At 42.3% G+C, this 18,774-nt stretch overlaps 1 protein-coding gene across 1 annotated transcript in view; it reads right to left on the reverse strand.

Annotated features, from left to right (window-relative positions):
- Positions 1-18,774, reverse strand: part of LOC149181003 (two pore calcium channel protein 1-like) — a 399,691-nt gene that overhangs the window by 378,986 nt on the left and 1,931 nt on the right. Inside the window, exons 2-3 of the mRNA XM_089414060.1 lie at positions 6,420-6,563; positions 5,935-6,042 (exon numbers count right to left, since the gene is read on the reverse strand). Of these exons, the coding sequence (XP_089270186.1) occupies positions 5,935-6,042; positions 6,420-6,563 (252 nt within the window). The remainder of the gene's footprint in view (positions 1-5,934; positions 6,043-6,419; positions 6,564-18,774) is intronic.

Raw genomic sequence — 18,774 nt, forward strand, 5'->3', positions numbered from 1 at the left:
GTGAAAGAAGGTCTCCACTATGGTGAATTGTTTTGTAGCATAGCAAGGAGCTACAACTGGGCAGAATTTAATGGGACCGGGGCAATACACTACTTATGTTTGAAAACATTCTGCATGCACATTTGGGACCCTGGTGAAGTTTGCAGTGATAGTGGGGGTCCATAGTCAAAGAGGGTGTTTGTTCAAGCATTGCTTGAGGACAAGCGATGTTTGGTGCATTGGAAGAACTTTCCAGATGAGGATGCCACCTAGGAGGGTGAGCATATTTTGGAGCACCCAACTTTGAGGTTGCTTGAGGGCAAGCAACATTTGGGAGGGGAGAACTGTCATGTCACTTCTCAAACACATTAGTAACAGGGTGCCGCTACACAATTTTGCACATTTTTTACTAAGGAAGACAGCCCCACACTTTCGACTTAGGGACTTAGGGGCCAAATCGACTTTATCTAGCTGCTAGTGGAATGTGGGGACCACCCACATAGGTGTCCAAATTAGCCATTCGATATGCTTGGAGGGAAAATCGAATCGGTGGATGGAGGGGCCCACATGGGGCTAAGGGGACCCAAGGAGTTATAAAGAGAGATCAGCTCTCATTTTGTTTTCATCTTGATCATTTTATAAACAAACTCATCTTTGTACGCTTTGTTGCTTAGCGAGTCTACCGGTTGTTTAGCCACGAATCTTCCACAGGGGAGATTCAACCTCTACTTTGGGGGACTATCCATGCCCGCCCTAGGGACACTGTTCCACAGAGATTTCAGAGGTTTCCAACATAGCCATACACTTCATCCAGCGACGCAGAGGAGGAGACTACGTATTTTCTGGGCAACCAGAAACACGCAGAAGAAGATTAAGCCAGCCAGAAGGTCCATAGCTTGTTGGGAGTTCGGGAGTTGGAAAGGTTGTTGGTTGAGGACAATTTCGCTGAGTTTTGCAGCCAGCCAGTCAGGGGCTACAGCAATACGAATTTCTCGGCAGAGGGATTGCGTAGAGGCCTCTGGCAGCAAACTCGTGGTGCTTGGGAGAGCAGTCGTCCGGGCCAAGGATCATTCGGGGAGCAAGAAGTCCGTTAGCACAGGTGGACCCAGCATTCTAGGGGTGTTTTCATAGGGATTTACAGGTTGTTTCTGGCAAGTCGAATTTGGCAGCAGCAGCTGGGGAGAGGCTCCAAGGAGGCCGAAAACCCAAAGTCAAAACCAAAGAAATTCCCTTCTGAGTTTTTCTGGGTTTTGTCCAAGGAGTCCGAGGCTGAAAGGATATAATTTTTTGGGCAGTTTTTGGGCACATTCTAGCAAGTCGAAGTTCAGCAAGACAACAGTTTTACTGGGACAGCGCAGTGCAGAGTGGTGCTGCAATTGGGCAGCCTTCAGCTTAGTTATTCCATCACCTAGGTTTGGTCCAGCCTGTCCTCATAGTTTTAAAATTCGGCCGATTCAAAACGTAAACAGCCGAGTTGATCCATTTCATTGCCCAAAAATGTGACTCGGTGGAGGAAACGGTTCAGTAGGCCGAGTCAGCCATGACTCGGCCGAGTCATGGCTGACTCGGCCAACTCGGCCGTTTTTGTATTGACTCGGCCAAGTCATAACCAGTGGCCTGTAACCCCATCAAAACAGCGATTTGACATTTTTTTAATGAAATTTTGAAGTGTTTGCTGATTGGTTTGAACTCCAATGTGTTTTATGAATTAGTTAAATGTTATTTGGGGTCCATTTCCCCCTCCCAAACCCTATTTAACACACTCAAATGCTCTCTACTATTGATATGTTATTCAAATTTCATGGTAATGTTAAATTCTTAAAGTAAAAGTGACATTCTCCTTAATCTTCATTTTCATCCTTTTACTTAAATTTTTAACATTACCATGAAATGACTCAGGATGTTTGAGAGTGATTTCGGCCTCATTGGATTTCATATGGAGAAAGTAGAATTTTAGATTTCATTCAAAATCCAGCAGACTTATCAGTTTTTCAGGATTTCAGGATTGGAGGATTGCAATGTTTCCATTGAATTTTGTCATGTATTAGGGTATGGAACTCGTATTTAATCAAGAGCACCAATCCCTCTATGTACCTTGATGTTAGTGACATTGGTTGTCGAACTCCTCTGGGATTCGCTCCCAAACCAAGAGCTTCTGAAAATGTCGCTCCCGCTCCCATTTTCACTCCTGCTCCCAAGTAACACAAAGAAGAGAAACCGTTTGGATCAAAAACGGTTAAATGATCTAGTTTATGTCCAATACAACCTCCGGCTCAGACGAAACCATTTGCTAAACAAAAGACCTGATTCAGATCCCATTGTGTTGGAAGACATTGATCCAACATCAGATTGGGTAGTGGAGAGTCGTCCAGCAGAGTTTTATCCTGATGAGGATCTTGATTTAGATTTAGATATTGAGACATCAGTTGAACTTGAACATGCTGTTCAGTTGAATGCAGATCCCAATCCACCAGCCTCAGTCTCACAGCCAGCAAGGACTCCAGTTGTAGGTGCTTCCTCTGCTCAGCCACGACAGAAGCGCAGCTGCATATCTACTCTATCTCAGCTTGCATCTGCTGCAGTTGCACAGCCTGCTAGTGGTACCACTTCTACAGCTGCAGTTGGAGATGATGATGATGATGAGGAGGAGCCATGGGGCCCCCTATCTGACTCTGATGATGATCCAGAGATTGATCGACATGATCTTGGCTCCTCTGGCAGTAGCTACTAGCCAGTAGCTGTAGTACTAGTACTGGAGTCTGGTCACAGTTTACTTTTGTTGTAGAGGCCATTTCTAGCCTCCTTGGTTATGTGTTTTTTGTTTTGAGTCTTTGATCATGTATGACAGTTGACTATGTATTGCCATTGGGTACCATTTTGATATAATGGATTGGTTCATGAGCCTACTTTGATCATATGTTGTCTTCCATCTACATTATAATGCTGTGTGTTTGGAAACATGAATGAAAATCTTTAAAATTATGTTTAAAATATTTAAAATTATGTTTTTTTATTAAAAAAATAAATATTTAATGTATTTTTTACAACGACCGAGTCAATGAAATCAAGCCGACCGAGTCATTACCGTTTCGGAGTCGGAGTCGGAGTCGATCCTCAACCGAGTCGGAGTCGATCCTCGACCGAGTCGGAGTCGGAGTCGGAGTTTTAAAACTATGCCTGTCCTTGGGACAAGCCCAGGTGCACCATCTCATTTATATTGTACCTATGCTCTCATATTTATAACATATGGCTCAGCAGTTCCAGATTTACAGTGTTCTATGGATGTATAATGCATGTTTTTAATTTTATGTTGCTGCACAGTTTATTTGTTTAAAATATCACTCATATTCCTACATAGGAACATTACAGATGGTTGAGGAGAGTAGAACTCAGAGGGAGTCCTTAAAGCAAAAGAAAATTAGACTACTTGAGAAGCATCTACTCAAGATGGAGCCTTAGATGGTATCTCAGTTTCAGTCTAAGCTAATTGGCAGTTGGGTCGACCATCAAGATGATAAGTAGCATAGCCTAGGGTGAGTGGAGGTAGCCACTCAATCAATGACTCCAGTATAGGGAGAGTTCAAGCCAAGTGGGCAGAGGATTTGTTTAAGGAAGACCAGGAGAGAGTTGGATCTTCCAGTATCACATTTAGCCAGAGGAAGCAATCACAGAGGTACACGAGGTACGTGGCAATGTTGACTGAAGTGATGGACTTGCAGAGCATGGTTGGAAAGAACAAGTCTTCAGATCAAGTTCCGCAAAAGAAAGAAAGCAAGTCTTCTAGTTGAGAGGGAGCAGTTGCAGTAGTGGAGAACGTGGTAGTGTTGGAGATAGATCCAAGTGGACGAGGTTCTTCCAAAAGCACCTTCCTCGCTAAGAGGGAGTGTTGAAAATAGTAGCGAGTAAGGTCTTCTTTGACTTGTGCCTTAGTCAAAGAGACCACAAGCAGTCTTCCTTTAGCATGCACAAGTTCCTATAAGTTAGGACGAGTTCCTAAAAGTTAGGATGAGTTCATGAAGCAGTTTAACTCATGCATATAGTTGGAGGCTCAGTTGTTTGTCTCCTAGTGCGAGTTAGAGTTGGAAAAGGACAAGTGACAAAGTCTCAAAGGTTATTTGTGGCTAGGACGAGTTGCAAGAGTCAGTTAGACTCAATTAACTAGTCAATCACAAGTCTGAGTTCTAAAGATAAATTTGCCAGATATAGATGGGTCGAATTGCTTATAAGGAGGATGAAGGCACATCTTTGATCATTATTGTTTGCACAAGGTTGTGTGAGCAGAGACTTCTAGCAAGGAGAGTGTGTGAGGAGAAGCCCATACACAGGATTGAAGGGAGGAATTCTTGCCAGATTTGCACTAGGAAATAGGGAGAATTCCCTATAAGATAGGAGCCACTATTGCACTAGGAAATAGGGATTCCTGTGCTAGGAAATAGGGCTCAAGATGCACAAGGATTCAGGGAGCAGATCAAGGCTACAAGCAGGGCGTTTCAAGCTTAGGTAAAGCAGGGAGAACAAGTGTGTTGTCTATTGAAACAAGATTGTTTTGTAAGAGATCTATTGCTCAAACTCCTTCAATAAAATTCTCAAGAAAAGAAGTGGGTTTTCCCAGTTGGGTTCCCAGGAAAAATTGTATTGTGTTCTTGTGTGATTGTGTTCTTTATCTCTGCATATTATTTTATTTCCGCTGCTTATCTATGGTAGAGAAATTTTGTGTCTTAATGAAAAGAAACTAGGGTTCAGAACTTCAGATTGCTCATTATAGCAGAGCAGAATTTCAAGGATTTTCTACAAAATATAAGCATATCCATAGCATCTCATGGGAATATAGGACTTCAGTTTTTCTGCGTATCCATTATAGTAATTGTAGAAGATAAGCTATACTCCACGGACCACAACCCTCTATTAGTGCAGAGGTATTTTTCATCTTCAAGAAAAAAAGAGTGGAGAAGAGGTCCATTGGTGAACCCCTAACAAAGAAGTGTATTTTTTAGGCAACCTCTCTAATAATATTGCTAATTAATAACCTTGGATTTACAACCGTTTAACGGAAAAAAAATCTACTAACTATTTATGTAATTTAGAAAACATTTCAATGGTTTTACATATGCTTTTATATGAAGGTATATTTCACTGCCTTGTAATACGTCTCATAAATGGATATAGCACCTGTGGAACTTTAAAGGAATGATGAGCATATAAACAATTGAATAATCGAATGAAAAGGAAGAGTAAAAGAAACTAATATTCCTTCCACTAATGGCCCAATTATAGTCACCTTCAACCATAGATATTCTTGGCTTGGAATGGCAGCCATGAAAAATTCTAGTTACAACATATTTTTTTCAGAAAGGCAAGAAGGGAGAAAAACATGTTCTCGCTCCCAAACCGAAACTCTATTATTTTGAGAGCAGAAACTTTATTCTCCTGAGACCAAGTTTCCTTTAAAGAATTATGGAAATAGTATCAAAATTTCAAAGGCATGTTGATGCATCTGGGAACATTTTAAGATCAAGAGGGAACATTCTTAGTAAAAGAACAACTAGGAACACACAGAATGAGAATTTGGCACGCTGGAAACCATGATTTCAATGGGCATCAAGCACCAAAAGGTAGAAATAAGTATTAAAACCACAGAAGAGATCTACCCTTTTAGTTGTTTACCTTTAACTTCATCTTTTTCCATAAATGGACACTAGATCACAAAGGTCATATAGATACTAGCATCAATGCCCTCAACACAAAATTTATTGATTTGCAATGTAAGTAATGAACTTTGAATTGTAGCTTTGGACATTCCCTCAAGGCTGTTTTATCGAACACTTCAAATGCTTTATTCTCAATAAAGAATCTCTACTTAAAATCTAGAAATAGGCAATCAAAACAGAGGCATTAGTCTCGACCCCACATTCATCTTCTCAATCAACTATCAAACAAAGAGTTAAGTGAACTAACTTCATATATTAGAGACTGCTCACTGTTCAGGTATGGCAAATCACCGAGATAATAATATTTTCTGTCGCTGCAAGGATTTGAAGATGTTCCACTGCACCATAAAGGCACCTAAAAGCAACAACAGAAAAGACAAATACATCATATATAGAATTTATACCTTTTCGAATATTACATACTTCGTGTACAAGGGAAGAAAATTACCACGTAGAAAAGAAAAACACGGCTAATTCCACCCAAGAAGCATGAAAAAAAATTGATTAATTCCCTTCCCATAAAAATAATTTTGTTTTTTTCAGTTTTTTAAAACATCGCAGAAGCATAATTTCACATTTTGTTTTTTCTCATGGATGAATCTCATTTCTATGTTTAAACCCTATATTACTTTCTTCAAAAAGGAAGGAGCTTGTACACCAACAAAGTTTATCCTCACCTTTTACTGAATAGAAAAAGCTAATTACTAAAATTGCAAGTTCATATTTGCTAACCTCAAAAAAGTTTAATAGAACCAATGCTACAATATTAAGGGACCAAAGCATATCAAATTGTATAAAGATGAAATAGAACTTGGCTGCTTGTTTAAATCTTGGCGCATCAAGGACTTCTTTAGGCAATCCTACACCATCTTCAGCCTGCAGCCAAAAACAGGCAACTATTTCAATGCAGTAACATGGCAATTCCCTTTAAACCAACTTAAAAAGGAAATAGCATACTTGAAAATTTTCCATGAAACAAAGAAACCCTTACATCAAAGACCTACACACACTAAACAGTACTATCACTGTTGTCGGGAACCTAGGAATGTACCTATTTTTCAGCTTCAGACAAATTTTAAAAACAAGTTCCTACAACATAAAAGTAGTGCCAATGGAAAAGCTTTTTAAACTTACCAAATACAAAAATTCATTTCCTTTCATTTAGGAAAAACGGCTACATCTATATCATTAAGTGACATTAAACATGACAATTAATATCATGAATAGAAGATGATGTTGAATAAAAGCATCTATAGAAACATGCCTCGAGTAAAATGATGGGAACATCTAAGAAGTATGCTCCAAATAAAGAGAAACAATTTTGAATGGCATAAAACAATTAGATATATGTTTCTATTACCACTAAAACCCTCACTTATTGAGATAAAGTTCTAAATTTCAAGGAAGAGTAGAGGGAGGCCACTGTCACCACACCAACCTTCTTTACACTTTAGGCTGGCTCTCTTCCAGCCAAAGGGTGGCTTCCTTAGAATAGGATTTCTAGAACTTATGCAAGAAGATCCAAGGTGAACTAGGAGATGATCCTAGCAAAACAGTTTTAAGTATTAAGTAAATAAAGTTGATGGATAGATTGGAGACTAGTATCTTTCCATTGGAGATATGGGATCAAATCAAGGTTCATGGGAGTTTATCTTATTGAGGAAAAAATGGAAAATGGGGCTGAAACATACAAGCTACAAAGGCCCTTTCCTTGCTGTCCCAAATTGCAGAAATGTAACTAGAGAGATTATGTCATGTCCCTTCTCAAACACATTTGTAACAGGGTGCTACTACACAATTTTGCACAATTTTGGCTAAGGAAGAGAACCCATAATTTTTGACTTAGGGACTTAAGAGGCAATTCGACTTTATTTGGTTGTTAGTGGAATGTGGGGGCCACCCACATGGGAGTTCGAATTGGCCAATTCGAATAGCTTGGAGGAAAGTCAAACAGGTGGATGGAGGGGCCCACATGAGGCTAGGGAGGCCCAAGGAGTTATAAGGAGGGAGAAACTCTCATTTTGGGGGCATTCTTACACCTTGCAATCAAAATTACTTGACTGTTCGCTTTGCTGTTTAGCTGAGTCAACCGGTAGTTTAGCCACGAATCTCTCAAACGGGAGATTCAACCTCTACTTCGAGGGACCATCCGTACCTGCCCTAGAGACGCAGTTCCATAAGTATTCAATAGTTCCGGGAGTGTGTTACAGCACTACCATTCAGCCACAACAGGGAGTGCGTATTTCTAGCTAGCTGGAGAATACGCAAGGGGAGTTTGGAGCTATCAGTGATAAAGCATTTGCCGAGAGAGTTAGAGGATTGGGAGAGCAACCTTTTTTGCGAGTTTGGAGCCAACAGAGCCAACATCCCAACAGTCCGATTTACAGTTACCTGGGCTTGCGCAAAGAGCCATCACTAGGCTCATGTGGGAGTTGGAGGAAGGAATTGTAGAGCTGGAGTTGGTCGAGAGAAGTAGGAGATCACTTGGAGGGCCATTTGAGGAGGATTGCTAGAGTTGGGAGAACAGAGATTGACAGGATCAGTCACAGCAACAGAATTCAAATTTGGAGGAGGGCTAAGCTGTGAAGGGTCAATTTTTGAAGGTTGGAACCAACGAAAACCCTTTTTGGGTTATTCGGGGTTTTGGGCAAGGATCACACTCCTAAATTTATAGAATTTTCTGGGAAGATCTAAGGGGTCAAACAGGGGTCCCAACTCACCCAGCAACTAGAGGAGCTAAGGGGAATTTGGGCCAAAATTCTGAGGTCAACATTTGGCCAATTCCTTTGTGGGTTTTTCTGGGTTTAGGCCAAGGAGCAAGGAGCTAAAATCTCATAATTTTCTAAGCACGGGAAGTGGTGATTCCAACCCTTCGAAGTCAGTAGACATAACAGTTTTCTGGGGCAGCGCAGTTCAATTTGGTGCAGCAATTGTAGCAGCGTTCAGTTCAACATTTTCTGATCCAGGTGGATATTGGTGGCCACCTGCCAAGTCCACCTGAACCCCACAATTGTTTCTCTTAGCATTTTCAATGTCCTTAATTGTAGCACAACTTACTATTTTTCGCAGTTTTTCGAGTCCTGAAATTCCGAAGCCGTTTTGAGGCCCTAAACAACGTTTTTTGGGAAATCTGGGGGCAACATGGGTCCATGGACCGATGTTGCCCTTCCCAAAGTAGTAGTGCTCGGATAGATCTTTCTAACAAGCTATTGTACGCGTCAAATGGAGATCGTATGCCAAAGTTACGACCCCGGGAAGTTGATGTACCAATTTACCCAAACGGGGCCCACAATTTGGCGTTTCATCTTCTAGGGTTAGGTTTTGGAATGTTAAGGGTTTCCCATTGTTTTTCAACAATAAATAGGCCTTCGAGCCTCATTGTAACACAGTTCAGAGGCATGTAGCCACCACATCTCTTCTTAGAGATAAGCTACCATCGCCCTAGCTAGTTTATTTCCATTACTGTTTGTAAGCATATTTCAGTATTTTACATTAATGAAATGGAGTATTATTTCCGCTGCATATCTGTGTTTATGGTTATCTCTGTAATTTGTTGCATTCCTGTTTAAGTCCGGATCATTTTCTCACCTGGGTTTTGTCATGCTTGTCCATTGAGACAAGCCCAGGTGCACCATTCTATTTTACTATTGTATTTGCTCATGAAGAAGTAATAAAATGGCTCAGCAGTTCTCTATTTCCAGTGTTTCCATGGGTGCTTAATGTATATTTCGTTTTTCTGATTGCTGCATTGTTTGCATGCTTTGTATATCACTTACATTCTTGTTTAGGAACATTCCAGTGGTATCAAAGCCATAATCTTGGCTTGGCCTGTGGGAAAGATTAGATTCAAACAACATGGCGATCACCTGGAATGAGGTGGTGAGGATACAACAAATGATGATTGATGTGGGGAAGAAGTTGATTCATTCCTCAATTGGGAATCCGGACATGATTGCAACTGATGTGGAGTTATTGGGGGAAAACTGGAGGGCATACCAATCATTGGGTCATGGCATTCAAACATCCCTCTCTTTTTGGGAATTCTGTGAACTAAGGGGTATGCACAAACCAATGGAGATTACGTGGGATTTTGCAGGGATGGTGAGAAATATTAAGAAAAAATATGAAAGAGTAGTTGAAGGGGCCATGGTTGGTAAAGAGATAGTTGAGCATACACCCACTGATGAGGCGTCATCCATTGATGAGGTAATCGGGGTTGTGACCAAGTTCTCAAGTGACAACAATGCACCACAAGTTGATGAGGTGCCAGAAGACAGCTCCACTGTTGTTGAGGAGCCGATAGGTACAGAGGCGTCTAGATCTATGACGGAGTTGCCAGACGACGGTCGCCTACAGCTGACTGGTGAGCATATCGTGCATATTGGGTTGTCTATGGAGGAGTTGTCGAAGGCTCATGTCAAGCCCGTGATGGAGGAGGATGTGCAGCCATCCCTTGGGCTAACCATTGATGAGGGGCAGCATAGAGGTCACGCATTGGGTTTTCAGTACAGTTCACGTCAGAGGCCCACTGGTGAGGTCTATAGTGTTATCAACCCACCCTTATGCATTGGATTGAGAGAGGTCGATTTGTTTAGACATACCCGAGGGGGTGGACAGGTTAGCAAGATTGAGCTGAGCATGATACCACATCAGCTTGGAGGGCTTGTTCCTTCGACAGAGGATTACACATTCGATCTCCCCTTTGGGATTGGATGGCGAGAGGTACTTAGTTGGTACTCGATGGAGCAAGTTAGGCAGTTGGATACATCCATGGCCACATGTCAACAGAGGCCATGGATTACCAGAGGGACTCGAGGGCAGGACTATTTTTGGGATCCAGGTGGGATTTTCCATCACATCATAGAGCTGGTAGGTGATGGTAGTAGCTACGAGATGGGTTTGACGCTTGAGCGCACCCACATTTTCAGATCTCCATCAGAGCCCCAGTCAACACTAGTGACAGGATGGTTTGACAGGCGAGCAAACAGATTTTATGAGTTGTCTTGGCATATTGACGGTGCGTGGAATCATAGAGTGACTAGCTTACTCTAGCAGGAGCTGGTAGGAGGAGGTGGCATTGACAGGCTATCAGACAGGGCATTGTATGGAGAGAGTGCTCTCTTACTAGCATATGGGATGCAGGGACTATTGAGGATAGGCGCAGTAGTGTCATTTCCGTTAGCATGTGGGGAGTCGGGCTGCTCAGGTCTTTCAGAGAATATGGGGGGATGTAGCCCACATCATGGAGGGCGTACTAGCAGAGAGGTTGATATTTTGGCCCATGCAGGATATTGTATGTTACAGGGTGGTACGACAGTGGGCAGTGGTACACAGGACTACACAGAGTTATGTCATAGCGTCCAGTGTTATGTAGAGGGATGCAATCTGATGCATACAGACCCAACGTTAGGCCATAGCATCTAGTGGTGTGCGGGGCTATGGAGCGAGGAGCAGGGGCCTGCAGAGGAGCATGGAGATGCAGGGTGGTGTGTCATAGTATGTTGGACTACGTTGTGGAGTGGGAGTGCCTCACATCGCATTGAGTACATGCAGGGAGTGACAGGTACAGTGACACATGCAGGACCCAGGCCAGTACAGGATGGCATAGTCGTAGCCGAGGGTATCCAACGATGTACAAGGGTAGGCCATGGTGTACAGTGGCATGTCCAGGAGTACTGGGATGATCGGTGGCATGCAAGGGTGTATAGTGTTGCACAACGAGGTCATGGAGTGTTGCCTCCAAGGAGACCCTTGGATGGAAACACCGGGCATACCTTTGGGCGTAGTTCACCGAGGATCAACGAGGACACAGATGAGCGATACTTGATGGTATCCGCGGGGACTCACACGCCTAACCCTCTTCTACATCCCTCATGGGCACAGTCAATTTTGTTGTCGACTTTCTGCACTTTGGGCATGAGCCACGGGGGACGAGGAGCTCACCCAAGATATTTGGGTGAGAGACTCAATGCACTAGGGGGGAGACTTTTCAACAGTGGCGTTGGGTTGGTGCGTCAGTTGACAACCACAGGTTGGGGATGAGGTGATCATCTGCAGGGGTGGTATATCGTTCATCGTCGAGCCTACGTCTAGGGATCTAGTCCCGATGGAGACATGTGTCACTCTTTTCTCAGGGCATGTCAAGACCGAGCATGAGTAGAGGATAGCGGTTACGACTAAGGTAGTTTCCCAATATGTGTCCGAGCTCCAGACCTTATATTGGCACATTATCGAGAGGGCAGATGGCAAACCCAGGGGAGATGGTTGGCAGGGACAGGACAGATCCACATACCCTGAGTCGATTACGAGTATCGAATACCCATCTTTGCGTTGCATTTAGGGGGTAGCTCCTTGGCACACTTGGCTTCCAGCGATCATCGATACTACACAGTGGCAGGCACAGGGAAGATTAGCATGCATCAAATTAGCCCACGATATATGGAGCCTATATAGTGATCACATGCAGGGACTAGAGACGAGGGCCAGAGAGATTCCATCGGTTGACAAGGCTATGTCGCAGCAAGTCTGGCTAGGGATGCAGGGATTCAGATGATCGATAGATCACTCGTGATGAGCGGAGTCGTGGCAGAGATTGATATAGTTTGCTCTTGGGATGACACATGGGGTTCATAGAGGGTTTCATCATATGGGGAGGCAGACATTCTCTATCGCTGCACAGGTTCGGAGTTAGATTTGGATGGTTAGGCCTGGGTGCCATGGAGATGCCGAGGCAGGATGTGTCTCGCCTCTTTCAGTATTCCACCATCGAATTTCAGGAGAGGAGGAAACTGACTGCGCATGATGGGGAGTATCACATAGTCAAAGTAGCGCAGCATCAGCATGGTAGCACCACTATGGGACTAGCAGGGAACTGCGGCATCATAGCTCTTCACAGCTCAATAACCTTTAGGGATGCGTCGACTATTGCAGGGGGAGATCATACAAATCTTCCATTGGGCTTTAGCGAGTCACTGATGGAGCAGGGGACTTCTGGTACTTTCACTGGGTAGGATAGTGAGTGGAGCGAGGGGAGCTTCATGTTGGACAGGATTGCCTGGGATCCTAGTATTGAAGGATTCTTCCATATCAAGACAGTGCAAAGGTCAGGCACGATCCAGTGGCACATCTGGGACCCTGGCACATTTTGCAGTGACAGTGGGGAGCAACAGTTAGAGAGGTTGCTTGCTCAGGCATTGCTTGAGGACAAGCGATTTTTGGTGCATTGGAAGAGCTTGCCGAATGAGGATGCCACCTAGGAGGGTGAGCACATTTTGGAGCACCCAGCTGTGAGGTTGCTTGAGGGCAAGCAATATTTGGGAGGGGAGGACTGTCATGTCCCTTCTCAAACACATTTGTAACAGAGTGCTGCTACACAATTTTGCACAATTTTGGCTAAGGAAGAGAACCCATAATTTTCGACTTAGGGACTTAAGACGCAATTCGACTTTATTTGGTTGCTAGTGGAATGTGGGGGCCACCCACATGGGAGTTTGAATTGGTCCATTCGAATAGCTTGGAGGGAAAGTCGAATAGATGGATGGAGGGGCCCACATGAGGCTAGGGAGGCCCAAGGAGTTATAAGGAGGGAGCAACTCTCATTTTGGGGGCATTCTTACACCTTGCAATCAAAATTACTTGATTGTTCACTCTGCTGTTTAGCTGAGTCAACCGGCTGTTTAGCCACGAATCTCTCAAGTGGGAGATTCAACCTCTACTTCAGGGGACCATCCGTGCCCGCCCTAGAGAGGCAGTTCCATAAGTATTTCAGGAGTTCCGGGAGTGTGTTACAGCACTACCATTCAACCACAACAGGGAGTGCGTATTTCTGGCTAGCTGGAGAATACGCAAGGGGAGTTTGGAGCTATTAGTGATCAAGCATTTACCGAGAGAGTTAGAGGATTGGGAGAGCAGCAAAGGGCCAGCCTTTCTTGCGAGTTTGGAGCCAGCAGAGCCAACATCCCAGCAGTCTGATTTACAATTACCTGGGCCTGCGCAGAGAGCCATCACTAGGCTCACGTGGGAGTTGGAGGAAGGAATTGTAGAGCTGGAGCTAATCGGGAGAAGTAGATCACTTGGAGGGCCATTTGAGGAGGATTGATAGAGTTGGGAGAGAAAAGATTGACAGGATCAGTCACAACAATAGAATTCGAAATTGGAGGAGGGGCCAAGCTGTGAAGGGTCAATTTTTGAAGGTTGGAACCAAAGGAAACCCTTTCTGGGTTATTCTGGGTTTTGGGCAAGGATCACATTCCTAAATTTATAGAATTTTCTGGGTAGATCTAAAGGGTCAAACGGGGGTCCCAACTCAGCCAACAGCTAGAAGAGATAGGGGGAATTTGGGCCAAAATTCCAAGGTCAACATTTGGCCAATTCCTTTGTCGGGTTTTATGGGTTTAGACCAAGGAGCAAGGAGGTGAAATCTCATAATTTTCTAAGCACAGGGAGCAGTGATTCCAACCCTTCGAAGTCAGCAAATAAAGCAGTTTTCTGGGGCAACGCAGTTCAGTTTGGTGCAGCAATTCAGCGTTTTCTCACATGGGTTTTGTCATCCTTGTCCATTGAGACGAGCCCAGGTACACCATTCTATTTTACTATTGTATTTGCTCATGAAGAAGTAATAAAATGGCTCAGCAATTCTCTATTTCCAGTGTTTCCATGGGTGCTTAATGTATATTTCGTTTTTCTGATTGTTGCATTGTTTGCATGCCTTGTATATCACTTACATTCTTGTTTAGGAACATTACAGATTAGAAAAGTAGATGAACTTCAACACTTAATGAAGATTATGACTACCGGGATGAAATGTATGCATATTTAACCAAGCTTAGAGGAATAATGCATACATAAACAACATCCTAAGGATAACATAAAGGAAATTGGAAAGAGTATACCAAGTTCTTACTCCATGAGCAGATGTCAAGATGATTCCAACAATAAGAGACAACATTAAGATCTACAAAACATCCTCATCCACAAAGCATTTCATTAAGCATCCAATAAATATTCAACTAAGATCCAAAGGATTTCTACACAATTCCAAACATAAATGAAGGAGAGAGAAAACCCTTGTATAGGTTTGAACTCAACTCCTCTTATGATAAAAAACCATTTGTTTTCCTACCTCCATTAGTCATCCATGGAATAACAATAAAATAGCCTTCTCAACAACTTCTCTATTAAAAGTAGCAATGAGTTATTGAGATCCACATTCTTCTCTAAGAAGAAACAATAATATATCCAAGGAAAACCATACAATAAAGCTCTCATGTAACCAACTCCATGAGACAAGTCAACAATAAATAATTAATGGAGTGGTTAGTTATGCAACTCCTCCAAGGTAGTAGACAATGTCAAAAGAATACAGCATATCACTAGAAGCTTCCATCAAGGTGTCATTCCATTAAAAATCCTCATTAGATGTGTAACAACTACCTCAAAATAGAATATGTGAGCCTTCCAAGGTGCACACATCCTCAAAATAGGTAGAAGACCAAGTAGAAGTTTCGACGTCTCCCTCAAAACCTCCAATACAAGTTGTTCCCCTAGAAAAGCATCAAAATATGTGCAAGATCCAACTCAACATGGCAGATGTGGACCAAGTAGGTGGCATATCCCTCTAAAAATAGCATGCAATAGTTATAAGTGCGGTCACCAGTGTAACAACCATCGAATCTTGTGCTAATGGTTAGATCCCTTAATGTGAAGGGTCAAACCACCAACTCCTCAATCCATGTGCAAGATGCTAACAAACACCTTGGAAAAGAGAACAGCATGTGTGCCAAGGTATGTGGGCCGTTGATCATCGAACTCCTCAAATACACATTGAAACCCCAAAGTGATGTGCAACTTCTCAAAGCACTGGGGGAGCTCACTTAGCAAGCTTATGCAAATGTAAAGTAAATATGAGTTCAAGGTCTCATGTTCAAATCCCTTGAATGTATAACACGTGGCCTCATGCTGGGGTAGTGAGGACCCACCTAGGGGTTATAGTAGTAGTGGTCAAAATCAACGTCATGTCACGCAAGTATGAAATCAGCCCAATTATTCATTCCCCTAGAAAAAAAAAAAAACTCCTCAAAAGCTGCATCCATAGCATAAAAAGGTCTACAAGATAACCTCCAAAATAGGACATCTCTTCAAAGGAAGACACGGAATCATGTACACCTCCTCAAACTAGCAAGCTCAAATGGAACATCTCAACTAAGAGCATAAAAATGTGTGTAATGTGGCCTCCAAAGATAGCAGATGTGGCTCCAAACAAGGCATCTCATCCATCAAATCATAAAGAGAAAGACAGTTCTCAACTAAAAAGATAGGGATTGACCATGTAAAGATGCTCCAAGGTCCATATAACATCCCTCCAAAGGGTGTGCTCTTCCATAAGTAGGAAAAAAATAGTGTAAAGTGAAACCGCATGCTAAGAACCAACCAAGGAACAAGCCGAGCTCCTCAAACAACTCCCTAAGTTCAATCTCCAGGAATAACCACCATCAAAATGTGTGTCAAGCAAGGGATAAGTGGAGCGCTCCTCAAAGATCATGAATAAATTATACATAAGTGCTTGAACCATGCCAAACCAACCTTAAAACCCTAGGGAACTACATCACAAGCTCAAGAAGTGCACATGAAATACATGTAACAAGAAAGTGAGCACTCCACGTGAAACCCTAATCCACATCATAGTAAACCACTCTAAGAGACAAACCAAACCACATACGAAAGGGAACTCATATCATAAGCCTCCAATTGGGTCCAAACGGGTCAACTAACTGTTGTGGGATTAAGATTACATAGAAATATGTGAAATTGACCTCTTTCTTAAAGTGCAAGTTCTAATACAATATTAATTTTACTAACCCCAGCTACTGGTTTATTACCTAGAAAATCACTTGTTGTAAATATATTAACTACAAATTTACTAAATAAAAGCATTGTTGAAACATTCAACAAGTGAATAAAAGATAAAAATGCAGTATTCCACGAGGTCGCGTCCCCCCACCAGGGGGTCGAGTTTCCTAGCTCCCTCACGCTCCAGGGACTAGGGGACGAGAGGAGGTTGTTTCCCCACACTCCCAAAAAACAGGGTACGCGAGGAAGCTTGAAAGGGGTCGTTTCCTCCATTTTTGGAGTCGTTTCCTCCAATTGGGGTCGTTTCCTAGGCGAATGGGGTCTTAAGGGGTCTTGAGGGGTCATTTCCCTAGAAAAGATTCGCAAATTTATTTTATGAAGCAAAAAAATCGTAATTTTTAATATTTGTTGACTGACCGGGAAGGGTTTACATTATGTTCATTTCACTGTTCATTTTTTGTTTGTTCCTTCGTTGAATTGAACATTGCTGCCATCGCCAAGCAACCTTCTGTCTACTCCTTCGTTGAATAGAATGTTGCCGTTGATGTATCAGACTTGACTTTTATATTATTCAATATTCAATGTTCATAGTTGGAAGTGGAACATCAATATGGTTTAAAGTTTAAAGTTTAAAACTTTAAAAATTTATAATTTTATAATTTATTTTCATTGTGCATTGTTAGTAAGTTAGTAGACTAGTTAGTTACACTGTACAGTGACAAAATTACATGTATGATGTATGATTATAATTTATATGATAATGATATCAATGATCATGTTTTACGTTTTAAATTTGTTTCAGTTATATGATTCCTCGATTTATATTTTATATTTATAAGTTTTTAAGACCCTAACATCCCCCCACATTTCCTAAAAATTGGTGGGGAGCTTTTGCATAGGCCCTTCCTGTGTATCCCCACTCCCTCGCCTCCTCGTCCCTGAAACTTGGTGGAACATTGTAAAAATGGCGGAAGCAAAGTAACACCAATCTCATACACATGCACACATGAAACTATACCCTTCAAAATGTTGTCCATTAACATTAGTTTTACAGCATAAAAGGGCTTCCCTTCCTAGGAAATTAAATGCCCACCAAGGAAAATTGCAAACAGCAAAACCTGGAATTTTTCCAATTGATAAAACCCTCAAAACTTGCCCTTCGATTTTGTCATCTATTTGATCCTTCTCCCTTGTTGCCCCTTGTTCTCTTTCTCTAGAATCTACACACTTCAATGAATATCCTTCTTCGCCCAACCACTGAGATCTCACTATCTCACTATGTGTGCTCACTTGATGTGTCTTCTCCCTTAGCCTAGCTTTCCTTTTATAAGTTTGAGTTATTGACTGAATCCACAACCCTAATCTCCAAAGTGATTGACAGTTGAGATTAGATCTCAACTTCACTTGAGATCAACAGTTGAGATTTATCTAATTCACTAATGCAAATAACCTTTGCATTTCATTAGATTAACTCACTTTTCTTATAAAAAGAAATTAATTAAATAATTTATTTAATTAATTAAAGTAATTTGCTAAAGTTAAAGGTATTTTGGACAACTTCCACGTGCCTAGACACTTAGCCCTATTTGAAGTATCTATTTGATGCTACTATCATCAACAACACGCTACCTGCCTCATAGTCTTTTTGCTCCAACAATGCAAGGGGAGATGAGGCAAGCGAACCCAAATAGGGATGGTTGAAGGAACATTGTGCTTTGGGTTGAAGTCCAAAGTCCCCCTGTTGAGATACAGTCCTCCGGTGCCCAAAAAATATGGACCACTCCTAAAGATCAAATCTTTGTCTTCTTTGTTTTTAAAGAGAAAGGCGTAAAACCTTCATCCACAAAAGAAATGGGTCAAATCCCCTTTGATTAAGACATTCCAATTTCTTTGAACCCAAGTCACCACAGGCCCTAAAGAAGGCTAGATCCCAATGAATTGGCCTATCAAACCTCAGTCGGCTAGAACCAAAGCCATATGTCATGAAGATGAAATGGGGGAGAGGAGCACCAGGAATTGACTCTAGCTTCTTAAGAAAATGAGAGAGTTGGGGCTTAACAAATCTACCAAGAGTGGCCACCAAACTGCGAAAAACAGCCACTTCAAGATCTGGGAAGGGGTCAACCCCCCTCCAAAGGCAGGATCCATGCTAGCAATCAGAAACTAGGATCAAACACATGCCCAGGAGAAGCGAGAACCCTACTTCAGAGGCCAAAATATAGGTGTCAATATATAACAC

This window comes from Pinus tabuliformis, chromosome 3_2 (genome assembly GCF_031772625.1).
Source record: "Pinus tabuliformis cultivar Carrire ecotype Pingquan chromosome 3_2, CPIR1, whole genome shotgun sequence".
NCBI lineage: Eukaryota > Viridiplantae > Streptophyta > Pinopsida > Pinales > Pinaceae > Pinus > Pinus tabuliformis.